General features: G+C 45.3%; 1 protein-coding gene across 1 annotated transcript in view; it reads left to right on the top strand.

Annotated features, from left to right (window-relative positions):
* Positions 1-18,864, top strand: part of DMRT1 (doublesex and mab-3 related transcription factor 1) — an 88,878-nt gene extending 70,014 nt beyond the window's left edge. Inside the window, exon 7 of the mRNA XM_056848976.1 lies at positions 18,710-18,864. Coding sequence (XP_056704954.1) covers positions 18,710-18,864 — 155 coding nt within the window. The remainder of the gene's footprint in view (positions 1-18,709) is intronic.
* The last annotated feature ends 2,076 nt before the right edge of the window (positions 18,865-20,940 follow it).

The following is a 20,940-nucleotide window of genomic DNA, read 5'->3' as shown; positions in this document are numbered from 1 at the left end:
CCCACACTATGGGAATCTATGAAGACTAAACACGAGGCATAGACTGGCCTTGGACAGAATAGCACAACAGCACCTGGAAGCAGCACAATAGCATTACCGCATACCATCCCCATGGCCTGCTCCTGACATTCTGCCCCCCTAAAGACCCCCCTTCACCCTCCCACCGTGGGTTTGTGAGGGTAGGCGGCATGGAATTCTTGTACCAAGTGGGGGGCGGAGACATCACAGGCGTGTACCCATTCATCCTGGGCGGGACCAAAATGTTTCCAGCGGACCAGGTATTGAAGGGTACCGTAGCGAATGCGAGAATCCAGTATTTTAGCTACTTCAAAGTACTCCTCCCCCCCCACACACCATTTTAGGCACTTCTTGTTGTGGCTCAGGATGCCATTTTTGGGAAGGAACATACGGTTTTAAAAGACTGACATGGAACACAGGATGAATTCTTCATAGAGACTTGGGCAAGGAAAGTTCCACAGTCACTGGATTAATAATCCGGAAATGGAGAACGGACCCACATACTTGGCACTGAGTTTATCGCACGGGCGGGTGGATCACAGGTTCTTAGTGGACAGATAGATGAGATCCCCCACTTTGCATTCCATACCGGGGGAACGATGTTTGTCAGCTTGAGTCTTGTACTTCCTTTTTGCTTGCTCCAGATTTTTAACCAGCCATGGCCAGGTTGTTTGAATAGTATGTACCCACCCGGCCACGTCAGCTCCCCCCCCTCCCCAGAAACATAAATATGACCAACAGGGCACAACTCTTTACCATGGACAACCTGGAAAGGGCTGAACCCTGTGGAGTGGTGAACCCCATTATTATAAGCATATTCGGCAAAAGGTCTACCCAATCATCTTGATGGTAATTAACATAACAGCACAAATAGCATTCCAACACCGCATTCACCCGTTCAGTTTGACCATCTGTTTGGGGGTGGAAGGCACTAGACAGTCCTTGTTCCACTCCGACCAATTTGAGAAAAGCCTTACAAAATTTGGCCACGAAATTTGAACCCCTGTCTGTCACTATTTTGCGCTGAAAGGAATGGAGTCAGAAGACATGTGGCACAAAGAGGCGGGCCAATTTCGGGGCGGAAGGGATACTTGCGCAGGGTACCAGATGCACCTGTTTCGAAAACAGATCAGTAATCACCCAAAGAACTGTCTTTACCCCACTAGGGGTAGGTCCATCATGAAGTCCATTGCAATTACTTCCCATGGTTTAGAGGGGGTCTCTAACGGTTGTAAAAGTCCGGGCGGCTTGCCCTGGGGTCGTTTGGCCACTGCACATATGGGGCAGCTGCGGATGAAGGAGTCCACATCTGACTGCATGCCCGCCCACCAAAACTGTCTCCTTAGCAAATGCAATGTCTTGAGAAATCCAAAATGTCCGGCGGTCTTGGCGCCATGAACCAAACCCAAAACCTCCCCCCGCAACACTTCCGGAACATACAATTTAGAATCCTTGTACCAAAACTCTCCGCATTTAATTAGACTAGTCGGAAGGGTCTGTGAGGAAAGTTCTGTTTCATAACTGCAAAGAAGAGTCTCCTTAAAGGAAGCAGCTAGTCCTTCCACCCCCTCTGGAGTTGTGCCGGCAGGCAGCTTAACCGGGGAAGGAGCCCACCCAGGCGCAGGGAGCGGCTGAATGGGGCGCTCGGGTCTCCGCCCCTCGGGAACTGTGGCTGAAAGTCACACAGGCGGAAAAGGAAGCGAGGCAGGCGGCACTGCCGGCTCAGCCAGGCGTGGGGCTTCCTCTCCCACCTAATGCGGCGGCGGTGGGGGTCGGGTCTGAGAATGAGTTTGCACAGCCAAAGTGAGCAAGAGACCTCGTTGGGCAGGGGTGAAGAGCGACTCTGTGGGCTGATCAACTTTGGTGGGATATTGGGGAAGTCTAGATAAAGCATCAGCCAGTAGATTTTGCTTCCCTGGTACATGTTTCAGGATGAATCGAAACTGGGGAGTGGGACTTGGCAGTCCCGGACGTGACGGACAGGTGGCAGTGAAGTGACCCATGGCACCGCAAACGAGGCAGGCTCCCCTTTGAAACCACAATGCTCAGTCTTGCAGAGGTAGAGCCCGTCTCCGTGGGGCCTGAGAAGCGACAGGTTTGGGAGGGTTTTTCTGGCTTCCCCCTTCCCTGGCCTGCCGTCGGGCAAGAGAAATAAACTGGTGGCGGCTTTCCACTTCCTCCGCCAGTAGAATCCACTCTTCCAAGGTGGCTGGGTCCCGCTGCATGTATGCCCAGTTTAGAATCTCAGGATGCAACGCTGCTCTGAAGTAATGCACCTGGGTAGCTTCAGTCCAATCAACCATCTTATTAGCGAGTCTTTGGAACTCATCTGCAAAGTCTTTGACTGAGGAGGATCCTTGACGGAGTTGCAGGAGGGCAGCTTTGGCCTTCTCCCCTTGAAACGGATCCTTGAAACGTCTCCTTAACGCTCGCATTAATTCATTAAGCGACCGTATGGAGCGGGCCCGGGTATCAAACTGGAGGACCATCTATTCTGCAGCCTTTCCAGCTAAAAGCGAGGAAACGAATCTCATTCGGCTATCTTCCATGGGGAAGGTATGCCCTCGTTCTTTCATGTAACTGTCCACTTGGTGCAGGAAACAGGGTAATGCATCCACGGAGCCATCAAAAGTCATTCACAAACGGGATTGCTTCCACTGCACGACCGGGACCACAGGCTGGACCGGTCCCACTGGTAGTGGCGCCGGTTGTTGTCCAGGGATGGGGTGTCCCAGGGCCGGCTGCCCGGGAGCCGGTTGTACCGGGGCCGGCTGTCCCGGAAGCGGTTGCACCGGAGGTTGCCCTGGAGCCGGCTGTACCGAAGGCTGCTGGCCAGGGGGTTGTTGGCCTGGGACCGGTGCCGGCACAGGCGCCACTTGAGCTCGCTGTAGGCCACTGTACTCACACATCAACACGTCCATTTGGTCCTGCATACGGGCCATACAATCCAACAGCTCTCAGTTTTGAAACCTCAAGGCATGGATCTCCTCCTCAGCCCCCCCCAGTCCGTCGGGCTTGGCTGACTCGGTAGTTCGTATTCCAGTTGCCCTCCTCTGCATACAAGTCCTCCTCCTCTGAATATTCTTGCACATCAGGAGCAAAGGTGAGCCATTGCCTGCGCGCTACTTCCCGGGGCAGGCCAGGTTCCGGGGAGCCCAAAGAAAATGAGGGGAAAGACCAGTCCAGTCCCTCGCTAACTTTTGACCACGCTCCAGTTCCTGCTGTCACCCGCGCCCGAGTGGTGGCCGCGTCCACCAACAGTTGCTCCTCCACCCGCCTCCGGTCAGTGAGCGCACGGTCCGCCTCAAGTTTGGCGACCACGGCAGCTGTCACAATTGGTTCGGCCACTTGTTCCAAGAGCATTTGGATTTCCTTGTGCTGTCCCAACAGTGGTTGGATCTGCTGAGCAAGATCCACAGAGGAAGGACCGAATTCAGGAGTTAGTATCTTCTCGACGTTGGCCGCCATCGCCGTGATCGGCGTGAAGTCCATAAGAACCAGGACTGTTCGGGCGACAGCGTTCTGTACCTCCCAGCGGTATAGGGTGGGATTCGGGACAGTATGCGGGATGTCTCCCCCCTAAGCCCCCGCCATCGGGAAACGGAACTCGGGCCCCTGGATTGGGGCCGCCGGCTTCTGTTGTGCCCCGCGGGGCACAAGCTCAGCCAATAACTGAGTTAGGAGAGCAAAGTCCACTTGCTCCAACCGGGCCTCCTCCAGTAAAGTATCCAGTCCCAAAAGGTCGTTGTGGGCACATAGATCAGCGTCCTGAGTCCTCCAGAGGTTGCCGCTGCCAGGCGACACCACTGATCAATCACCAGCCCAACCAGCCAGGTGGACTCCGCGTAAGTCCACTGCGCCTCCTCCAAGACGGCACACAAAAGGTTGGGGTCCTCGGGGTGTTCATCTTGCGCTCCAAGCCGAGGAGACGGGTGTCCAGGCGAACCCTCCAGGGCTCCAGCCAAGGTTAGCGAGTAAGGATAGGACTAGTATCCTAATGTAAGCTCCAGTCCTGCGGCAAACCCATAAACAGACTTCAGCAGACAGCAAATCCACGAAAGCAGTTTTATTGGGAAGAATCGACAGGTTTCAGAAGCCATATTCAAAAGGATACTAGTAAGGGTCAAAGGCAAGGCAACACACATATATGGGAGAGCAAAAGGAGATAACTGGTTACCCAGGCAAACCCCCCCCCCTCCAACAGGCAGGAAGGAGCACTTGGCGATTTCCACACTATGGGAATCTATGAAGACTAAACACGGGGCATAGACTGGCCTTGGACAGAATAGCACAACAGCACCTGGAAGCAGCACAATAGCACTACTGCATACCATCCCCATGGCCTGCTCCTGACACTAGTACATGCATAAGCACATAAAACTCTAAGTTCTTAGGTCAGGCGATTACTCGTGTTCTGCAGTATGGAGTATGCCAGGATGCCCAGTTCTCCAGCTTGTGCAGACAAGTGACAACAATTGCTGCAAGAACCCCTGGTTTAGCAGGATATAGTAGTCAGGATCTCACATGTCAAAACCTAATTTAGGGCGTTTCACAGGCCAGTCCACCTTTGACATTCAGGTTCTTTACTTGGTGATGTCTCTTTGTCCTCAAGGCGTTTTCCAAGGCTTCCTCAAAAACACTGAAGGAAATTACACATAGGTGGTTCCTGGTAAGCCTTTTCCCAACACCAGTTGTGTCAACCCACAGGGTACCCAAACCGAGAACCCTATTGTTCAAGAAGAGTCTATATGTGTGTATTTTCTTAAAGACAAGGTAGTACTGTGCCCTGTTCCTACCTTTATCCTTAAAGGAAGATTTCTCCTTTTATACCCTAATCCATTTTTTTTCTGTCCACAGCCATAACATGTTAACGAGAAGGTTTGACACATGCTCGATCTGCAAGTTTTATTTGCGCTTATATCAGTCGCAACCAATCCATTAGCAGGTCCGATGTTTTAATCTCTTCTCGGACTGTCCCGGACAAAGAGAAAAGGCAAAGTCTCAAGAGTCTATCAGTCATAATCTTGGGCAATGTATCAAACAGGCATTGCTGCACACTCTACACCTAGTGCAGTCCTCCTTTTCCATAAGCATTCGATAACCAAGCCTTGACGAGGGAGATATGCTTACAACAACGTGGTCTCCCATATTACCTTAGGCAATACTGACTACATTACTTCAGTTCAGCGGAGGCAGCCTTCGCACAAACAGTTCTGCAACAAATAGTGGAAGAAGACTAGTACCCGCCCAATAATGGGACACAGCTCTGGGAGGTCCCAGTGTTTCAAGATGCCCTCCTCAGAGCGAGAACGTACCTTGGATTACGTACTGTGAAGGTTCCTTCTGCTCTAAAGTAAGGAGGGCATCTTACCCGCCCAAAAATGAATAAGGTGGATAAAGAAGTCACTAAAATTTGGCAATATGGTTGTAAAGCTCGACGTGTTGGACATGGAACAATGTCACATCATGTAAATGTGGGCACCTATTCTGTTGTTTCTCTAGTTAGGTATGCCTTCAGGTTCCTTCCTGTCTCATTGTAGCTTGAGAAATCTTTGAACTGAGGAGTGGGCAATTCCAACCCAGGAGACAGGCAGCTGAAATTTGATCCTGCCTCCCTCACCTCAGAGCAGAAGGAACCTTCACGGTAAGTAATCCAAGGTTCATTTGTGGGCTTCCTAGAGGCACCTGGTTGGCCACTGTGTGAACAGACTGCTGGACTTGATGGGCCTTGGTCTGATCAGGCATGGCTTTACTTATGTTCTTATGAATAAATTCAGAGTGTACATATTGACATGACATCTCGATGAGACAGTTACATCTTTTGGAGTGTAATCCTGTGCTCACTTATGTAGACCCAATGAACTGGGTGGAGTTTATCTCTGAATAAACATTTATAGTATTAGGCTGTGAATGCCATCCTTTTTCATAGCTGATTTCTAAGTAATTAATTAAAACTTTGTGCCTAGGTAGAAACTCATGACCTTGCATTCACTCTGTGCATCTAACCACTCATGATATCAGTTGAAAATGTGCTGGTAGATGTGATTTCTTTAAGTTTGTTCTTGTCAACATGCCTTTAATGCTGTGGTTTTGGTAACCAGCAAGTTTATTTCCCAGTGCATAGCTCCTCAGAGGCAGAGCTTAGGCCAAGTACAAGTTGAATAACCTTCAGGAAAGCTGTGCTGTCCTTCTGTCGGCCGCTGTCTTTGAAAATTGCCTCCAGAGTTAGTGAGCAGGAACAGTTAAGATTTACAAACAATGATGAAGCTTGTCATGCATCTTTCACCATTCATCATCTGGGTGCCGTAGCTGGGCGGTGAAGTGTTCTTCATAAAAACCAGCTCAGTGTGAAATACACCTCGCTGCAATGTTTACTGCTCTGAAACTCGTCAGAAGCCCTTTATAGTAAATCCAGATTGCGATGTGACATTACAGTATATCATTGCACAGCGCGGTGGGGTTTACACTAGGAATGAGTGCAGTTCACACCAGATGAGATGTCGAAATTGAGTTATGTTGGAATTTGGTTGTTATATGGGGATAGCTTTTGTTTTCTCAAGTCTGAAAAGTTAGCTTTATATATATTTAGGTAATATATAATATGCTTTCTATACATATACAGATGTGGGTGGGGGTACTTGCATAGTTGTCTTGCTCATATGTAGCTATAAGGACACATGTGTGCATACATCCTTGTATGCATGCAGCTTTTCTAAGTGTTACATAGTAGCTGTACCTGTAAATGTATATATATATCTTTCTATAGTGTTGCTTATGTGGCATTGGTTTGTCCATTATATGTTTAATTACATTTTACCTGTAACACTAGCTTTGTTGGTTGTAATCCTCAATACATTTGCAGGCAAGGCCCATGAACACAACTGTGTAGGGTAAGGACCTTCTCCTGATCAGAACTGCAGTGGGCGCCTCCAACAGTAATGTTGATGTAACATATATTGCAAGATAGTGCTGGTGCATCCTTGTCCTAAAAATGACTTGCTGCAGCAGTGAGTCTTGGGACTCAGCCTTTAGCTTTTTCAAATTAAAAACCTTTGTGCGTGGGTGATGGTAGGAGTGGAGCAATTCTTCTGAGATGCCTTCCCAACAATACCAGTCAAATAATTGCCTTGTTTTTGAGTTGTTGTTCCTTGCCTTCCTATTATGTTTGCATTATAAACGACAACAGCAAATCTTTTAAACATCTTTCCACTTGGAATATACAGGTCAGTAATGCCTACGCAGGAGATCTGCTCATCTAACAAAGTATGCCTGAAAGGTTAAAAATTGGTGTTTGCAAGTATTATGGTATTTCATTCAAAATTTTCAGTGTGGAAAGGCCATGGTGCTTTTAATTTCTAAAGGATCATTTCATACAAGCATACCAGCCTACTAAGGAGTGAACTTTAAAATGAGCTTCCTGCAAGTTTGGTACAGAAGCCTAGTGGTCAGCAATTGATATATGTGACAAAGGGGGAAATCTCTCCCTCGTCTCCTACTTTGTTTTACCTCAGATAGTTGAGACTCCAGAGGCTTTATTCAGTTCAACAATAAAATAATAGAATTTTATTATACTTCACAGGGAAAGGTATTGGAGGGAAAACTAGTATTAAGGAAAGGTACAAATTTTCTATATAAATAATGAGTTGCTCAACAAGTACAGCACAGGTGTTATTTTACTTAACCCAGATTTCCAACTCTTTAATGTAGCTTAGTCCCAGAACCTGCACTCAGAGGTTCATGTGTATACGCTGGTGCCTAAAACTAGGAAGTGTGGAGTCTCTCCCTTCTTCCTTCCTTTTTCTCTCTGGAATTACTTCACAGCGCTCAAAGCAATTCTCTCACAATACTTGGGCCAGGAATACCTCTTTCCTCGGAGACGATTCCTCCCCCTGTGACTAGAGTAGGGACCTGTTTTCCTCCCAAATTCTCTCTTTCGTCACCCTTCAGGTTTTTCACCCAGTCACGCTAGGCACAACCCATCACATCGGAATCCAGAGTAAAAAAAAAAACCTTTTCCCCAGCAGCTCAGTCTTCTCTCTTAAGCTTCGCCCACTCCCTGTATGTCCCTCTCACATACATTAGCCCTTAGTCCTCACAGTATCATTTGAACCATAGCCCCTGAATTGGTGCTCGATCCCTAAATTCCAAATCCAAGTTACAAGGGACACAGTAAGAGAAGGACTGGATGGGGAGGCTGAGAAGAGGACCTCCTAATATTGCCTGCCTCCTTCACCTTGTGGGATGGGGCATGAAGAGTGGTGTAGTAAGGTGGAACCAGTCTGCTATCTTAGGGCCTGGGCAATTGACCCACAATACAGCTCCTGGAATATATACTGATACATACCTAGGAACAGGTGTGTTAGCTGGCTGGGGGTTCCGTCCCAGAGGTTCCATGCTTGAGGGTCCTCCTCCTTCCTGTTGCACTTGCCAGCTCCTTCTCTTGTGTTCTGCTCACTTTCTTTTCCTCTTTGGGTCCAATTCAGGGACATTCACCCACCTTGTCCTTCCCACTGGACCCCTTGGGATGGTGGCGTGGAGGAATAGATTGCTGCCACACCACCTTCTCATGGGTGGAACTGGAAACCAAAGACTGCTTCGAACACCAGACAAACAGAGAAGGAAAGCACTGGTAATGGCAACGATGAACTGTCAGCATCACTCGTCAGTCATTTCAGAGGGCTTTAGTAAACTGGAGCCTCTGCCATATAAGGAATTTCAGCAGATGCTTGGTAATGCCAGCCCCTGGTATGGGGCCTGAGATGTAGGGCTGTTATGAAGCAATGATCATGCATGCTTTCTCCATCCTGTGGAAGCCATGCATCTTTCAGAAACAGATGCTATACAGACATTCCTTGCCCAGAGTCAGACTATTGGTCCATCTTATACAGGGCTGTGTACTCTGTCCGGAAAAACAAGTTTTGCTCCAAGCGGCACAAACACCTGTTGATGGCTTTGCCATGGCACTGATTTATGTGGAGACTGCCCATCTTTGTGTTCACTGTGTCTTCCATTGCTTGATCATGTTGGCTTCCAGAGTGCATGCCCTAGATGGTAGGGAGCACACCATAGCAGAATTATGTGTTGCTAAAAGGTGGGAGCTGAAAACTGGCTTGTATAAAAATGAGTTGCAAATGAAAGATTCATATAATGGAAGGATTCCTGCTGATAAATGTTTGATCCAGCAGTCCACAGATTTAAAGATCACATATCTTCCCCAAATCCCCCTCCACCCATTAGTACTTTCTGTACCCAGGGGTGTTTATTTGCAGGGATGTGGGACCTGCATGGTCTAACATTCATGTAGGTCAGAAGTCTAGGACATGTGTTTGCGCTCATAATGAGAGAATTGGGATACCTTACCTGCACAGCTCCCCCTTAATCTGTATGGCCTTGCCTTTTCTGACTGAGAAGGAGATAGAACTAGCTCATATATGGTTCATTACCTGGGGTGGTGGTTGTACTTACTGGGACTTAAGTTACCAGCATGTTTTAAGTGGCTTTTCACAAACTGGATTCAAGTCCAGTAGCACCTTAGAGTCCAACCTGATTTTCGGAGTATGAGCTTTTGAGAGTCAAAACTCCCTTCGTCACATACCTTACAAGGAAACTTTGATTCTTGAAAGCTCATACCCCAAAAATCTGGTTGGTCTCTAAGGTGCTATGGACTCGAGTCTAGCTGTTCTGCTGCAGACCCACATGATACCCTCTGAAACTATTTTCACAAACTGTAATCCCGATACGTGAAATCTGTGTAGGCTCTATCCTGCCCCTGCATATGTCTCCTTATTGACCACATGCCAGACTAGGAGAAATTAGAGGTTGGAACCCTCACAGAGGGAAGAGCCACTCAGGGTAGTAGCTGTAGTTCTTAGACTGCCACGTCTCAAATATTAGCATGCATTGATGCTGCTCAGGCTCTGCAAAATAAATTGTCTTTGGCTGAGAAAGGAAACTGCTTCTTGCTTGTAACCCAATAATCATTTTTACTTCCCACACTGAAAATATCACTTGTTTACAAAGAGAGCCCATAAAGCTAACTGGAGAAGATTGGAAAAGAGCATAGAAGGCAGTGCCCTGGGAGAAGGGTGTGTGTGTGGGGGGGGGAGAGATGAGGAAGTCTGCCCCGCAAATAAAATAAGCGGAACCTCCATTTGTTCATTGTAGTGGCTGGCTTATAGCATCCCAGAATTGTCAATCACACTGTAATGGTTCTAGAAGTGAAAAGTCAATGCGTTGTTGTTTAATTTGACATGACTCTTGAGCTGCAGAAAAGCCTAATCGCTGGAGGGGACAGTTAAGTAACTGTGCTCCATGTCAGCCTGTCTCGCTCAGACTCCGGCACTAAACGCTTTGCTGATGAGCAATAGATTTGGTTAAATACCAGGGTAATTGCTAGCTCTAGCACCCAGCACTCTTGTCAGCCTTGTACGACATCAGTATAGCTCTCGCCTCAGGCTAAGCCACTAAAGAGGGCACTTACATTCAATTACATTGTTATCCTTTTCCTTTTTTGAAAAACAATTGTTGCTGAACCAAATGAGAGATTGTAAATTATATTTCTTTTTCCTGCAGACCTGTTGAAAGAGATCAGGCATGCAAATGCCAAAGCTGCTAAAGCCTGTCCGTAATTTTTTTGTGCATGTCTGCTTCATGTACGAGGGACTCGCCAGCATTACTTAGACAAAGAAGGTTTTCAATTAAAGCCTGCATGCTGCCGACCTTTAAAACTAACTTTCTTAGCTGGGGTAAAGCCCAATAGTTAATTCTTCATGCTGTAGACTAACAGTTTACATTTTTTTTAAAAGCCAGTACTAATTTTAAACAGCGGTATATTCACTGCACACTGCACACTGTCATATATTTTCTAGCGGCACCGTTTTCAGCTTCTGCAATTGAAAAGTGTCCATTTCTTTACAGCGCTCTTGTCATTTAAAAAAGAATTGAGCTGGCGTAATTTATTTCTGTTGAAGTGGCTGCACATATTAGTTGCTCTCTGATTTTACTGCAGGCCGCTGGTTAGAGGCAGGAGTGGAATAAGGCATTAACTCTGGTGTTCTGAGTAAGGTATGCTGTCCCAGAAAAAAGTCAAATCTCTAATAGCCAAGGGCCAGCCCCCATGTGTATGGGCACATCTGCACGGTGGGTCCTGCCACAGCTGTAATTTAGGATTCTGCAAACTCAGAAAAACCTTCCCCACCTCCATTTGTGGGAAAAGTCTGCATGTTAAAACCAGTGAGCTTATTGAAGGCCTTTCCTTGATGCCACCAGCCTGCTAGCCCTGAGGCTGAGCTATTAGCTTCATTGCACAGGGAGCTTAAGTTTAGATGCTGATATACTTGGTAAGGTTATCCTGTGCAATTTAACAGTTGGTCAGGTTCTGATTAATAGTTGGGATCTGTACTTGACCATAGATATAAAAATAAGAAAATGACTTTCTAAAGGCAATTATAGTTTGTGTTTAGGTACACTAAAATCTTCGATCCAGCCACCTGGCTGTACAAATACATTAAAGATTCATCAAGTAAGAGCTACTTCTCAGGTAATCTATTTTTTTTCTCCAGGTGAGTATTTTGGAATGGTTACCATACATAGATTCATTGGGATGGAATGTCCAGTGCAAGAAATGCCCATGTGCCAAGATGACAAATTCTAGCCCAGTTTCTTGTGTAAGAAATAGTCCATGGAATGTTTTAAACATTTTGACCATTTCCATTCTGTTATAAAGTTTTCCACATATATTCCCCATGGAAATCATTCCCCAGAAATATTACGTTGCAACCATTCCTTTGTCTGTGAAGATCCTCGCTTTAATGTGAATTAGTACTATGAATGCAAGTTACTTTTAAAATCATGGTTAGCCATGTGAAATCTGTGGGTTAAGCAAACTATAAAATGTTGAGAAGTGATCTTGGCCCATGTTAGAGAGGTCTGGGAGTTTTCACAAAATTAGTCTGACATTGTGATCAATCCAGTCCCAAGAACACTTTCCTAGGAGTAAGCCTTATTGAATAGAGCTGAGAAGGATTCTGAATAGGATCGCCCTCCATGAGAATCAGCTTTTCTCCCATGCCTTTGACACTTTCACAGTTTTGTACTGTTAAATGCACTTGTTTACAATGACTTTGTGTGTTAAGAAGAGGCTGCTGGTAGGGCTTTGTCATATTGATTCTGTGAATGGTTGTTTTAAAAAACCATGTTTTTAATGTTATCTATTTTTTATAGTTTGAACTGTTGTAGTTGTGACTGCTCAGTTGACTGGCAGGGGACTGCATTGCAGAATTAATAACAAATAACTGCCCTTCTTTAAATGTGCTGTTGAAAGCATTGATATGGGTAAACATCTAATGCCAGAAGTCAGCTTTGCAAAGTGGAAACTAGTCCTCAGGTAGGGCAGGTTTCATATCGTTCCATGGTTAATTTATCAGACTTGTGTTTTTTTTTTCAGATTGCAGGCGCAGGGGCTGTGCTTTAAAGGGGTAGACCAGCATGAGGACAGTTTTTTTTTTATCACTGAAGATTTCTCCTCCCAAGCTTTTTTACCCCTGCTGAGGGAAACGGACCACGATAAATTTTCTTCAGCAGTGGTAAAGGCAATGTGACAGTGGTGATTTCAGTAGGGGAAAAGAGTTAAAAAGGCCTTGTTCTCTATAGTATACCAGTCTTTCTCTAATGTTAGCTCCTGTGGCTTTAAAAATAAGTGCCTGGTAAGATAATCGTGGAATTACACATAACATATAAATGGACAGTCTCTCCTCCCCCCCCATCTCCTATTTAGGCACTAACCAGACTCACACTTATGTAACTTCAGCAGGATTGCTCTATATTGCATGCCTTCAGATTATCCCCTGGACCCATTTCAGCCTTCATGAAACTCAGTCCCAAAGCCAAGATGCAAAAGGCTACTATGGGTCTGTTTTTACCTATTGGAATCTTGACTTTTGATATATTATGACAATTAGAAATTGATAGTTTTAGGAAAGTACACAATCTTCCATGTTGTGACCAGAATAGGTAATAAATTGGAGTATTATTTTACTGTAATTATTGTAATATGTGGGTCTGATTGGTGGACATTTCCATGGCCGTCATTGCTGTTTTCTTTGGAGTCGCCAAGGTGTCCTTCTAAAATTTTGATTATTTCCTGATGTACACATTCCAGCCATAAGCACAAAATTAGTCCCAGAGCAGAAGCAGAGCAGATTTTAGGTTACAACAAACTCAGAACACACATACTAGGCTGATTTTTATCTAGTTTCCAGTAGATATACAAATTCTTGCTTATCTCAACCCACTAGCATTTCAGACTCTCTGTTTATGTTTTCCAAGGGTCTGGACAACAAGAATAGGTTTAACAATTCTCTGTTTGGGTCACATGTCCAATTATTAATGTGAACTACTTCTGATAACCAGTGAAAACTTTCTCAAATAGCAAATGCTTTACACCAAGATAGTGTTCCTTGACATTTACGTGTACATCTACAATGGGTTTAATCCATCATTTACGTCTCTGCACCCAGAATCCACACATCGCCAAGTTAATGTTCACTCATATCCCCAAGTTGTTCACTGTGAAGGTAGGTCCACCTCCTTGTTTTAGACACCTCCTTTGGGGAACATCAGAAGTTTTTGCTTTTGTGCATGTGTGTGTGTGTGTGTGTAGAATTGAGCTTTTAGATTTGTAATGCTGAGCAGCTTAGAGAACTGATGTTTTTCTTCCCTGAATAAGAAGGTGAAAGAGCTTAAATAAATGAGCTGCACCACTTGAGAGCTTAAATCTTTAAAAAATTGCTTCTTATTAAGAGTCTAATGGTTTTTAAATGTAAACACAAAGAGCATTTGGCACTCCAAGCATGACTATTCTAGTGGCTTCTCACATCGCTAGAAGCATATTACGTTTTCCAGGCCACTGATTTACAGGAGATTCAAAGTAGTTCTTTGTACGGCGTCAGTGCATTGATGACGAGTTTCGTGCTTGTGTACTTTCTTTTTGCATTTTTTCTCCCATGATATTGGCTAAATAGTATTTGCCTAGACAAAATATAGATGATTGTGTCACACAGCAAAGAAGACATAATAGTATGAGGCTTCACTAAGTGTGGCTCACTCCTGAGAGACTTGAATCCTTACTCAGTTCCAGTATGGACCAAGTTGCTGAACAGTTTGGGGCAAATTTCTCTCCACCTGTGATTCTTACAAAAAGCGAAAAATAATTACCACTATTCTTAGGAGAATGAGTATAGGGGAAGAAAGTTGAACAAAATTATAGAAAAAGTTAAGAGCTTTTTGGGAGGGTGTTTGAATTTTTTGAGGCTGAGGCTGCTCTTACACTTAGGGGTCTTCTCTCTAAATGTATTGCTGCCTGCCTCAATGTTTCCAGTGTCCACACAAGTTTTGCAACAGTAGACTTTCCTGGAAAGAAAAAAGGATATACCCAAACTGTTCAAGTCAAACTCTCTCAAGGGATGGTCAGATACAAAGGAGAATAAGGCTGCTGTGTCTTTAGTGTTTGCACTGCAAGGGAAATTTTGGCAATCACAGCTTTCCATGCAAGGTTGAATAAGCTGCATCTACTCAAATCCTCTTTTTTATGCAACTGTTAAAGGTACCAGAGTCCTGTCCTCCTTTGCAGCTAGTAATTCTGTCCAAACCGTTGTCATTACTATGTCTACCAACCAGAAGACTCAGTTTCAGGATGTAGACATTTTAGTACATTTTCAGACACATCGCAGTCCATGAAACGGCACCTAAGCATAATTTGATGACCACTAACGTTCTTGTGTTATACTTCTTCTAAGAACTTACAAGTACTGCACTTCTCATTAACTTTAGTGGCACTAAGTGATATGAAGATTGTGTTTCAACTATTATTGTCAGTGACAGAGAACCTCCTTGGACAGGTCTCCCTTCCACAGCCGAAGGGTAGGACTAGGCCAAAGGCTTTCATTTCTCTGACGAGAGAAGCCCCTCCCCCACCCCGTTTCTCTCCTGTCTCCGCTGAGAGATTTTTTTCACTGCTGTATGCCTCAGAATGGTCTTAGATCTTATCCCTCTCCATTGTTGGCAGATAAGGAGCAAAGGGAGAAATCTAGATTTTTACATGGTTAGGGATAGCAGCTGCAGGTTTGTGGTGCCCAGTAAGGCTGAGGATTTGGCACTTAATAATACTTAGAGTAGTCCCTAAAGGCCCTCTGTGGATTCTTGCATGTGGATTGGCATGCTTAGCTCAGTGATGTCAGCACCAGTCTCATTTTAACACCTAATGGTTTAAAGATGGAGTTCAAGACATTAACACCACCCCTTGCGTGTAAGTGATTGTATTAGATCCACCATAGCTCGAAATCACCAGGTGAAATCCATCTACTTTAAATCAATGAAGTCAAGGGGAGGTGAATTGTTCTGGATCAAAAAGATCTTAGCCTGGCACTACTCTCTGCTAAACTATAAACATTGAAAATAGACTAAGTACTGTGGGTAACATATTAAAGACTCATGCAGCTTCTCCTGTGATTTAGTTTTCTACAAATCTCTAGCACTTGTCTACCGATGCATTTTGCTAATTACATCATAGATTTCCTTATTGATGAATACATGCTGAATTAACACAGGAGCATGAATGTTACGCTTTCACTATTATCGTTGTACAAGAAGCCATGGCAGATGCTGGCAGTTAGTTACACAAACATTAGTCTTAACGATTGGCCATTTGGGTTTGGTGACAAACAGCAGCCTGGTGAAATTCTGAGCCTCAAACCAATCAGGAAGTTAATGAGGAGAGAAATTACCACTGCAGCTTCCCTTTAATTACATCCACACTAGGCAGGAAGGGAGTGCTGTGGGTGGATCTTGACTCATCAAAGGTGTGCAAGGTCAGAGACCCTTTTGCTTTGCTTTTTGTATCTATTACAGAAGAAAATGTTGCAAATATTTCTTGAACTATATTTGTTTTTAAATTCTTTAATGCTTCCATTTTGAGGTTCTGCATTATTTTTATTTTTGTGGAAACAGAGTTCTTCTGTCTTGTTTCAGTTAATGTGCTCTTCCCATGGCACCAATTATTTGGACCTTGTATGTACGTTAACTTGGCAGTGTGGTCTCAAGCACAAAACTGCTCCCCTGTGACCAACTTAGATGTCTTCAGGGGGATATGTGAAAACTTCTTGTCGTATGTATGATCTGCTTGGATCTTCTCCCACCAGGGCAAGCCATGAATCCATGTGGAAATTTGCATCCACCTTGATGATGTGGGATCAGCAAGAATCCACAAATTTGGCTTATAGCCAATGATTATATCTGGTTGTCACAAGTTCTTTTCCTCTCTTGAGCCTTTTGTCATGAGCAAAGCAGTGCAGAACATAAGAAAGGCCCTGCTGGATCAGACCAAGGCCCATCAAGTCCAGCAGTCTGTTCACACAGTGGCCAACCAGATGCCTCTAGGAAGCCCACAAACAAGATGACGGCAGGAGTACCAGATCATTATTGCTGATTTTTCCAAAGTGCAGTACAAAATGAAAGAGACTTTTTTCTTCTCTCAAATTTTTGCAGGGAGGATGGGTGTACCAGCCCAGTGAAAGGCTTTTTTTACTGCTCCAAGTTCTCTGCAGTTTATGAAGAGCTCTTTGTGCTATGTGTCCCAGAAAACAAGTGACTGTGGGGACAGTTATCATTTGGGGACTCTTGCAGAGTGGTTTTGTGACAGGAGCCAGTATGTAAAGCAGGGATGGGGAACCTCAGGCCCGGGGGCCGTATGCGGCCCCCGAGGACATTTTTTGTGGCCCTCGGGAGCTCCGGGAACCCTGCCGCAGGGGTGGAGCGCAGGGCGGCAGGGTTCCCGGGGCCACGGCTTATAGGGGCGCTGTAGTGCCCTTTGGACCTTCTCTCACCGACTGTTGGTTGTTGGTCAGCGAGAGGGGAGGGGGAGGGACGCTTCCCCCAAGGCTGCCCCCTACAGCCGCGGCATGCAGGAACGCCATGGCACATTGTAAGCCCCTCTCGCTGCCTGTCGGCTGTTGAGAAGCTGGGTGGGGGGAAGAGGCCGGCGGCTCCCGGCGGCAGAGCATGCATGCGGGAGCTGATCGGGCTGGGGGGGGGCTTTTATGGACTCTGGGAGGGGAAGGCATGAAGACTGGAGCCCAGTTGCTCGGGGCTCCGTGCGCCGCCGGGTGTGTGTGTGTGGGCAGGGGAGGTGGGGAGGCTGGGGCCCGGTCGCGCGGGCTAGCGTGTGGGGAGGCTTTTCTCCTTTCTTCCTCTTTTTCTGTCACTCTTTCTCCTTTCTCTCCCTCTCTTTCTCCCTCTGTTTCTGTCTCTTTCTTTGTCTCCTTCCGTCCTTTTCTTTCTTTCCCTTCGTCCTTTTCTTTCTTTCTCCCCCCCCTCTCTCTCTCCCTCCCTTTTCCTCTTTCTCTGTTTTCCTTCCTCCCTTCCTCCCTTGCTGATCGACTGCAGGCTGCGCCCCCCTGGCACCTTGTTTGCTGGGGCCCACCACTGGCTGCCCTCCCGCCTGGGAGGGGGGAGTGGGGGCGCCCTGCAGGCCTTCTCTGTGTGCCCTCCCCTGGGGTTGCCAACCTCCAGTTGATGACTGGAGACCTGGCAACCCTAGCCTCTCCCCCCCCACCGGGAGATCTACACCTGGTATGGCCCCTGAAAGATGTTATAAATGTGCAAATGGCCCTTGGCAGGAAAAAGGTTCTTCAACCCTGATGTAAAGCCATCAGTTGCTACTTTTTTTTCCTGGCAAGGCTCCTACACCTTTAACAGTTACCTGATAAGCTGAAATTCAGCTGGGGAACCTATTCCATTACTGAGAAATACCTTAACTGTATGAATTTTCTGCTTGCTATACAACTATTAAAGGTGCAGGAGCCTTGCCAGGAAAAAAAGGTGGTAACCCATAGTGTTGAAATCTTAACACTTCCTTGTTCTGCTATATGTTTTGATAAGCAGTATGCTCTAGGTATATCATTAACTGTGTTGATGTTGGTGAGAATGTCTGTGTGCTATTCGAGTATGATTTTGCAGACAATTCAAGAGCCAGCTCTCAGTATGGAGCTGCTTCCTTAGTTCTTGCCTGACTTCTTCAGTGGCTACATGAAGGTTTCTTGCAAGCTTTGCTGAAGGTTCTTATCGCTGAACAAGTTGGACACTTGGCTCACACATGGACTTGTATAGATTGCCCCGATTACATTGGAAATGCCAGGGGTGCCTTTCAGAGCATTTTTGTTTTCATCTCCAGGGACAGGAGAAATCACAGTTGTGTGTGCCCAGAGAGAAACCCTTTTCTGACCCAATTTTCATTAAGTACCAATGATTCCAAGATCTGAGAACAAGCAGCAGTCATAGAGCACCTCCAGTGACCAGCATAGATACAGTAGGAATTGGGAAAGGGGTGTCCTAGTGGAAGGAAATAAGGGCCAAAACCTATGGGTGCTGGGTTGGGGGAGGGGAATCCTCCAGATATGGATTGGGACTCTTACCACATGTGCAACCCAAAGTACCAGAAATGGAGAACACATCGCTTCCTCGACAGCAGCAATTTGCACATGCAGTGAAAGAGATACTTCCGGGAAGGGGGGGGGGGCGGTGATTCTTCTGTGGTCTGAATCTGCTATGGTTTTGTGTGTTTGTGGTGCTGTCTCGTTTTTCCCTTTCAACTTGTTTTTCTTCTTTTTCCCATCCCCTTTCTCCATTGCTTCCTCAGTATTTTCGCCACCCAGTAGTCAGGATTCTGGCTTGGTTTCCCTTTCCAGCAGCTCTCCCATCAGCAATGAGAGCACCAAAGCTGTTCTGGAGTGTGAGTCAACCTCCGATTCTGGCACATTCGCTGTTAATGCTGTCCTGGAAGATGGCGAATGAGCGATGCTGAGTGAATCCTGGATCCCTTGGAGAAGTGCCTTCTTGTTTGGTTGTGTTTGCTGTTTTTGATGATTGAGGCTGAAGTAACTGTTGGAAAAGAAATGTTTCATTTATCCCCTTTATGCTTGCAGAGGGTGCAGAACATCAAATTGCTGCACTAGTCGAGGGACCAGAGCCATGCAGATTGCTGTAGCCGTTTCTGTACTGTCCATTAAAGGGACACTGAACAAATATTACTGGATATAATCGTAGTATAAAAACATGATATTTTGTCAATAACATGTAATCACAGTTAGATGAACTGCTAAGATACTTAAAGTTGTGTGTGTAAGATTTCTGCAGTGCAAAGGGCAAGATTAAGATAAACAGAGTTTTGGATTTAATAGCAATTTTAGGAACTGACATAAAGGTTCATAAATTCCTTGCTACAAAGTAAATGTTTTCACTTAGAAATTTTAAGATGCTACCGAAGAGCAAAGGATGCTAGGAAGATGTAAAGCTCCAGGGTTTACAGACCCCAGCAGTGGAAATACGTCCAAGAATGATAGCTTTTTAAGGGGAAAAAACTTCGGTGATTAGTTATCTTTATGGTTGCTTGTTTCTATGGAAGATGCTAGTCTTTGAACAGGCATGTTTTCTCTCAGCAGCATAAAATTAATATAATTTTGTATTTTATGAGGTAATCTATTTGCATTAGGCTAAAATCCTAGCTTCATATGAAAAGTATCTTCTAAAAAGTTACTATGGGTTTGCAGTATTGTATTTAAAATTGCTTAGCATGTACTTTCCTTGGGTTACAGAAGCCAACCTGAAATGAAACCAGCCTTTAAAAAAACATATTCATTGTTCACTGTAGTTGCAGCAGTACCTGAAATAAAAATGTTATTGATGACCAAATATTCTTGTGTGTATAGTTGGTGAGCTGTATTAAAGGGGGGGGGGAGAAATTACTTGTATTTTCTTCACTCTGTGCTTTGAAAACATCTATTTGATTTCACCCCCTCTGTTGTAATCAATAACCTGACCATCTTGTTTTTTATTAAATGCACTTACTCTTAATTTCATCCACCAGTGGTTTTAGAGAGAATAATGTGGAGTTACCTATATGGGTTTGACATTATAAATCACTTCTTGGGGCTGAATCGTATAGCGGTATCGATTGATCCTGATATATCACAGAAATTTACTGTCACTTCTGTTTTCAATTAAAGATACAATCAGTCAGATAATGACTTAATTGGATTTTACAGAAGATTGAGTTTTATTGCCCAGTGCTTTACGAGTTTAGTTAAGGAAGATCATTTTATCACACTTGTCAGCTTGCTACTGCAGTTGGATGCCCTGCTGCCGGCGCTATTGCCATTGTGACAAAAGCGCAGCTGGAGCAGAGGGCAGCTCAAGAATAATACTGGCTGGAGGGGACCTTGCTCTGCAGTAGAAGAGGCACTTGCAGCTGGGAGATGGGATTCGTTGCTCCTGTCTCTCATGTAATTTCTAAATGGTTGTTGAAATCTAGTCCCTGATTTATTGGGGAGGCTTGAAGCCAGTACATTCCCCTCTCACCCCCACCCCACCCTGGTAACAAGGCAAACAGATGTTGAGAATGGTGGATGGCTTCTGCTCTGTAATCACCAAAGCTGACATTTTGCCACTCGGATATTGCTATACAGAATACACTGCACCCCTCCAAGACTAGACTGGCCAGAGTGGGCTGGCAAGCCCTTTGCATTGCATGGGTAGGTGAGCTTGTGCATCTGATTGTTGGTAGACTTCCTGCTGCATCAGTACTTCTGGGATTAATCTTGGAAGGGTGGCCGTTTTGCTATTAGGGGCAACATTTTCTGAGCCTCCCCTTTCTCAGAATTTGCACCCATGAGTAAAATCTGTATGACGCCAAGACTACTGCTCATATGTAGTAACTCATGAAGGCAGTTTTGGCGTTCCCAGCCAGTGTGTTCTGACCTGCAAAGGAAGAAGCCAGGGAAAAATGGTAAAAAACTCACTGTAGTAAACAAAGCACTAGATATTAAATAAATTACAAATTGTGTGCATCACAAAATTCTGTCTGATTCAGTA

The sequence above is a fragment of the Euleptes europaea genome, chromosome 4 (genome assembly GCF_029931775.1).
Source record: "Euleptes europaea isolate rEulEur1 chromosome 4, rEulEur1.hap1, whole genome shotgun sequence".
Classification (NCBI taxonomy): domain Eukaryota; kingdom Metazoa; phylum Chordata; class Lepidosauria; order Squamata; family Sphaerodactylidae; genus Euleptes; species Euleptes europaea.
Note: the sequence above shows the minus strand (reverse complement) of the source record. Positions and strands in the feature narration are given on the sequence as shown.